At 38.3% G+C, this 6,770-nt stretch overlaps 1 protein-coding gene across 1 annotated transcript; it reads left to right on the top strand.

Moving 5' to 3' along the window:
• On the top strand, nucleotides 1-3,511 carry LOC148026693 (mitogen-activated protein kinase homolog MMK1-like). The gene is made up of 7 exons (XM_087691164.1): nucleotides 1-335; nucleotides 447-719; nucleotides 1,229-1,358; nucleotides 1,479-1,616; nucleotides 1,937-2,281; nucleotides 2,696-2,879; nucleotides 3,040-3,511. Exons 1-7 carry the CDS (start codon nucleotides 151-153, stop codon nucleotides 3,210-3,212), a joined length of 1,428 nt encoding a protein of 475 aa, XP_087547290.1. The 5' UTR covers nucleotides 1-150; the 3' UTR covers nucleotides 3,213-3,511.
• The last annotated feature ends 3,259 nt before the right edge of the window (nucleotides 3,512-6,770 follow it).

Below are 6,770 nucleotides of genomic sequence, written 5' to 3'. Positions count from 1 at the left end.
AAAAGCTTTAAGAGAGTTAAAAGGTTTGCCCTCCCTCTCCCTCTCCCTCCTCGCATCTGAGCTCTAAAAGTATTTTGTTGAATCTGTAGGCGATGCATACTCGTTCCAACTTCCGAGGGTTGATCGAGTCACGACAAAAAGAATAATAAGATGGAGAAAAACCAAAAGAGAGGATCGGATCAACCGACTGATCTCGCAAACTCCGATTATAAAAGAGAGACGCCAAGGGCCTGTTGCATATATTTTATATATATTGTTGTCTACTGTGGAGCGCAAGTAGGAAGACTGACACAGACAGAGAGAGCAGCGGAAGCTGGTCTTGTCCGAGAGCTCAGGTCGAGGCTATAACAATCAGATATATATATATCTCTCTCTCTCTCTCTCTCTCTCTCAGACACTTGTGAGGTTGTCACCATACATAACTACCCGCAGTTTCGTGATAGCAGAGATCATCAGTCAGGTCACACAGTCAGCCACACATTCCATTCCATGTTTAAGATGCCAAGAGCAGCTCCTGAGGTACAACAGTGTAACAGGCGCATGCATGCTGCAGTTAATGATAATTCATACTCGGATTATGATGATGATGAAATGGAAGGAATCCCCACTTATGGTGGCAAATTCACCGAGTACGATGTCTATGGCAATATCTTCGAGGTCACAGCAAAATACAAGCCTCCCTTTGCCCCCATCGGGAGAGGTGCATATGGTGTTGTCTGGTAATCTCTCTCTCTCTCTCTCTCTCTCTCTCTCTCTCTCTCTCTCTGTGCTTCTTTTCTGTTGAAACCGATTATGATCAATCAGATTAACTTACTGTATAACGAGTGATCCTGCTCTGTGTGCATGCCACTGCTTCTTTTGTTTTGAAGACAAGTATGATCAGATTTAAGTTACTGTACAATGGGTCATGCTCTTCATTGTACATCACTAAAAGGAGAGAGAGAGAGAGAGAGAGAGAGAGAGAGAGAGAGAGAGTGTGTGTGTGTGTGTGTGTGTACTTCGATTGATTCCCTTTGTATGTGAATTTTATCCCCTTGGCATTCTTTCTTCTGAGACTAGGGATCAATTGCAACTTTCTCACCTTTAGCCTTTCGTGGTACACCCCTTTGAGGTTTCCTACACCAAATAATATATAAGTGTAGAAATGTGTGTTTGTGTGCACTTCTGATCTCCACAAAAAAGACAAGTGTGTACCTTTGTTTCACATTCCTTGTGCCCCTTTGTGCAGCTCTGCGCTCAATTCTGAGACCAATGAGCCTGTTGCCATCAAGAAAATATGCAATGTCTTCGACAACAACATTGATGCAAAGAGGACTTATAGAGAATTGAAGATCCTTCGGCATTTGCAACATGAAAATGTATGTTCTCAAAACATGCACAATGCATGCATTCCATTTGAGTTTTGTGTCCAATTCCTATTTGTATAGGCATGCTGTATAATGCTTAGGTTTTTGTCATGGGTACATGATCTTTTGCAGGTCATTGCCATCAAAGATATTATGCCTCCACCTCGGTGTCATGACTTTGAAGATGTGTACGTTGCCTATGAGCTCATGGACACAGATCTCCATCGAATAATACATTCCCAACAGGCTTTAACTGAGGAGCACTGCCAGGTGCCAAGATGGTCCTTTAGCTCATGTCAAAAGCGCATATTGTGTTGTGTACTGATCCTGTTGTGATGTCTGAGCCTTTTGGGAAAATCTCATGACAGTCTGAGTATGGTGGACCTGCCCTGGTCTTGCATGTGTCATGATGGGGGGGGGGGGGGGGGGAGGCATTGTCTATTTGTATGTGGTGTTGAATATTTGCAATCTATTTATGCTGGTCCATCTGAGCACTTTAATGCTTGGTTTGTAGTGTCATGGTGGCTGATTTCAGCTGATAATCCTGTAACCTGATGCATTTACTTTGAACTTGTTTCTTGGATATGCAGTATTTCCTGTACCAGGTATTGAGAGGGCTCAAGTACATTCACTCAGCCAATGTGCTGCATCGAGATTTGAAGCCAGGGAACCTTTTGGTCAATGCCAACTGTGACCTAAAGATCTGTGATTTCGGGTTGGCAAGGATCGGGAACAGTGGTTTAGATGCCAACTACATGATGACAGAATATGTGGTGACCCGGTGGTACAGGGCACCAGAGCTGCTGCTAAACTCAGCTGACTATACAGGTGCCATCGATGTCTGGTCTGTGGGCTGCATCTACATGGAACTCCTCAATCATAAGCCCCTCTTTCCGGGGAAAGACTATGTCCATCAGCTGCGTTCTATTGTAGAGGTGCATATCACATTCTTAGGACTGTCACATAATTGTCACTATGATAAAAGATCAGGAAAGATAGCATGCAATGCACATTTTTCTTTTGTAGAAAGATTGGTTCAAACAGAATCGCTTTAATACTCTAGATAGGCATGATACAAAAACCAATAGTGAAACAGTTCTGGATAGATATCTAGCCAAGGTGAGAAAAGAGTGCTATAATGAATAAATAGATGTCTCAAGTGTGAGATGTGTCTCAAGGTGAGACATCTTATGGTCAGATGTCTCAAGTGAGGGAGATGTCTCGAGGTCAAAAGCAACAATGAAACAGTTCTAGCTGATTTCATGCATGCATGCGCATGCAGGCACACACACGCAGAGCAGCACATGTACAGAATGGTTATCTTAAATTCACGGTATACCTTCTCGCAGGTGATCGGTCTGGCAGATGATGCTGATATGAACATTGTGAAGAGTGAGAATGCAAGGAGATACCTGCAGCAGTTACCACGCTATAGGAAGCAACCTTTGGGAGAGAAATACCCCAAGTTGTCTCCATTGGCTCTTGATCTAGTGGACAAGATGCTCACATTTGACCCAAGAAAAAGGATAACAGGTAGAATTTAAAGAATACTGTTGCACAGTGCCTCTGATTAAGCAATCAGATGTCTGTTAAGTCTAACATTAGAAGTGTTTAAACCCTTTTACAGTTCCTCTCATTAAGCTGTCAGATTTCTGTTAAGTCTGACATTACAAGTGTTTCATTCATTGATCAGTGGAAGATGCACTGGCTCATCCTTACCTGGCGATGTTACACGATGAGTCAGATGAACCCATCTGCCCAGCCCCCTTCACTTCTGATTTTGAGGAGCAAAGGCTATCAGAGGCTTGCCTCAGGGAACTCATTTACAAAGAAGCCCTCTGCTTCAATGCTGACTATGCAAAATGAAGCTGTGTTTAAGCTTTAAGTCTCATTGAGTTTGCCTGAATCGTTAACAGATTAGATTGCAATCATCATGTTTTTGCCTTCCCCACACTCAAGATCCATCTCCTTTTACTTCCATCTTATATCTCCTGATACTTGTAGAGAAGGTCATTACACCTCATCATACTCTCTAGCATATACAATCAAAGCCTAAGAATTTCCAGGTCCTAGCATAGCATGTACAAAGACTAAGGTCGTGTTGTATCATATGCAATTAAAGATAGCATACACAAAGACTAAGGTCTTGTTGTATCATATGCAATTAAAAGGTAAATTTTATCTTACCCTTGTGCAACTTTCTATATAGTTGTTTCCATGTCCAAAGTTCTCAAGCAAGAAATAGGGGCCCTAGTAATCTTATTACTTTGTTCTTTAAATTTTTGATATCAAAAGAAAAGTAAATGATGAACTTTTCCCTAGTTATCTTAGGGACTTACGTAGTAAATGCAAGGTTGTGGCTTGAAAGGGTGAGCAAGAGTGAGAGTAAGAGAGAAGCTCAAGCGGAAAAAAGAAAGCAATGGTTATGGAGGTTTGAACTCAAGAGAGCAACATTGGTATGTGGGAACTCCAACAGTTATATTGATGTGTAACTTGTCTTTTTTTAAATTATTTCATAGTAAAGAATAAAGAATAAATATGAATCTAGTGATGGGTAGTTATCACGTGCAATGTATAGGCATGCGGGCATTAAGTATAAGATAAATATAGGCGGCTAGGCACATGTGATATTTAACCCTCAACAATCTCTTAGTTAAAGGCAAATGCATGGGGAGTGAGAAGAAATAAAATACAAAATATACATATGAGTACAAGTGAGCAGATCAACAAGACTTTTCGATGGTGCTTACCAAGTATTGCCATATAATGAGCTATAACTCCCATTGTAAATGCTATGTCAATTCTAGTGGTTATTATGGCATACATCAAGCTCCCCATTGTAGATGTATATGAGATCTTGGCTATCTTGACTCTCTCATCATCTTAATTGGGAACAACTTGCCTAACTAATCTTCACGTGGAAAGGTAAAGGGATATCATTATGCTTATCATCTTACATATGGAATCACTCGTCATATGAATGTATTTTTTTTGTGATAAGTAGAGGAGTCACTTAAAGTAGTTGCGCATAATGTACATGTCAAGTTTGTGCAAAGCATGTTTCATGTTTTTCATTTTAAAGATTTTTTTGAGTTGAGTTTTCAAAGTATCTAGCTCACCATGAGTCATTTGAATATTCAATATATCATTATTATATAATATTAAAATGATAAGGCTATCATTACGAGCTTTCTTTCTATAAATATATGGATCCATAGTGCCATTGATATAGGATTGTGAAAGCATGAAGGCATTAAACTTATGATATTGTAATGACTTTTTCTTACCTTGCATACTAGGTGTTTTCTATCCTTTTTCATAAAGCCCTTGGATTGCTACATATAGAGATCCTCATGTAAGTAAATATATGGATCCATAGCAATGTCAATATAGGATTGTGAATGCATTAAGGCATCAAACTTATACATTTCTAGTTGGAATCATTCGCACAAGTGGATAAGGACCAAATTCAATGTGCTTATCTTCTACTTGAACTCTAGTTGTGGTAGAAGCATCAAATGAATCACTTCTCTAAGAAGCCCTTATTTGAACGTGACCAAGCATTTTTGGTATTCAACATCTAAATGGGAAAGCTTCCAAGAAAGTTAGAATTTAGGTGGAGTAGCCTATTTTATGCGTTCCACAATACCAAATTAAATGCTTTTTATGTTACACATTTTCAAGGTAGTCTCCTTTACTACACCATTAATGGATTTTTTTCAAGTGGCAACCTTACCCACTTATGAAGAACCATGTGAAGAAGATGATGTTACTCATCATGAAGAGTTTTATGATCTTATGGATGTGATTAGGGTGGTCCCTTGCCCTTAATGTTGTATACCATTTCTCATTATGCATGAACTAGATGTAGAGGTAAAAATACTATTTGGCTCAAGGGCCTTAGGTGCCTACTTAAGTCCATAAAAACTTTTTCTCAACTTGCACACTAGGTGGTCCCTACCTTTTTCCACAAAGCCCTTAGGTTGTTACATATAGATATCTATATGCAAGTCCCCATGTAAGAAAGTTATCTTAACAATTATTTGGTACAAGTCTATGCAACCAAGGCTAAAACTAAGAGAAGAAAAGTCTTCTTGACCATAGGAGAGAAGTTATCATCAAAGTCAACTTTCTTTTTCTCATTAAACCCTGTGTGATAAATCAAACCTTATATGATGGCTTAGGGAGACATGGGGTGCTCTTTTAACTTATATATTAGTGTGTTGTGCCTGACTTATTTATGACACACACATGGCTATCTACCACCCCCTTTTTTCTTACACACCTTGATAGCTTCTAATGAGCCTTAGTGTGTAGAAAGAACCGGGGTGGCAGCCTCTGCATGCATGCCGATGATGGGGGGTTGCCACCCCCTTTTTTTCTACACACCTTGATAGCTTCTAATGAACCTTAGTATGTAGAAAAAAAGGGGGTGGAAGCCCCCATTGTCCGAGTGTACATGAATGATGGGGGGGCTACCACAAAAAAAGTCATTAATTTTAGTCATTTATATTTCAAAGAATCATAAGGTTAAATGGAGCTAAAATCATACATCTTATAAGTTTTGTGTTGGTTTATAGATTGCACCTTTGTAAATCATCATCAATTTTATGAGGTTCTTTGAATATTGTCATTTTTTAATTCCCTTATCACCTACAATTTTCATTCACATGGATTAAAAATTCTTGAAAATATGGTTCTATCCAAGCTAACCTCTTGCTTAGAAATTTGTAGCTATAATATCACAATGTAGATTCAAGGATATCATGTTAAATCCATGTCAACCTAATCTCATATACCAAACATATACCAACCTAGTCCCATATAGTGTAGATAACAGGGTAGGCCTTTCTAGCCATGGTCTTCTGCACTAGAGAAACAGACAATTTGATATTAATGGTATAATTAGTATGATGTTTATAATAATTTTAAGATTAATGGTACAAATAAATATTCTCAGTAAAATTAGTAAGTTTTTTTGTGATAATTTTGATAAAGAACATGTACAATGTGTGTAAATATAAAGAAAATAAGAAAATTTAGAAATATAATATTAAGAAAATTTTACTAGCAAAATACATCTCTCAAGTTTATGTAGGACTAAAAAATGGCACAATAGTATATAAGACTAGCCCCTACACCAAGACCTCTTTCCAATTCTAACTTTGGAAGTCTACATTAACAACAATTGACTTGCACATCTCATATCTAGTTTTGATTGGGTTAAATTCTTTCCAAAACATGCTAATGAGATTATGCTCGAAGGCCATCCATATGAATTTCTCATTCGAAGGTGTAATAGATATAATGTTCTTTGCTTTTATTGCATCTCAAGAAAATAGATATATTATTAAAAGATTAGTAGGGGTACTCTATCCCTTCACACATTGGTAATCTTATTTAAAGGAGTACAACCATTTCTTT

The sequence above is a fragment of the Lygodium microphyllum genome, chromosome 13 (genome assembly GCF_053477565.2).
Source record: "Lygodium microphyllum isolate KBCC chromosome 13, Lygodium_microphyllum_v1.1.10, whole genome shotgun sequence".
Lineage (NCBI taxonomy): Eukaryota > Viridiplantae > Streptophyta > Polypodiopsida > Schizaeales > Lygodiaceae > Lygodium > Lygodium microphyllum.
This window is presented reverse-complemented; position numbering and strand designations above follow the sequence as displayed.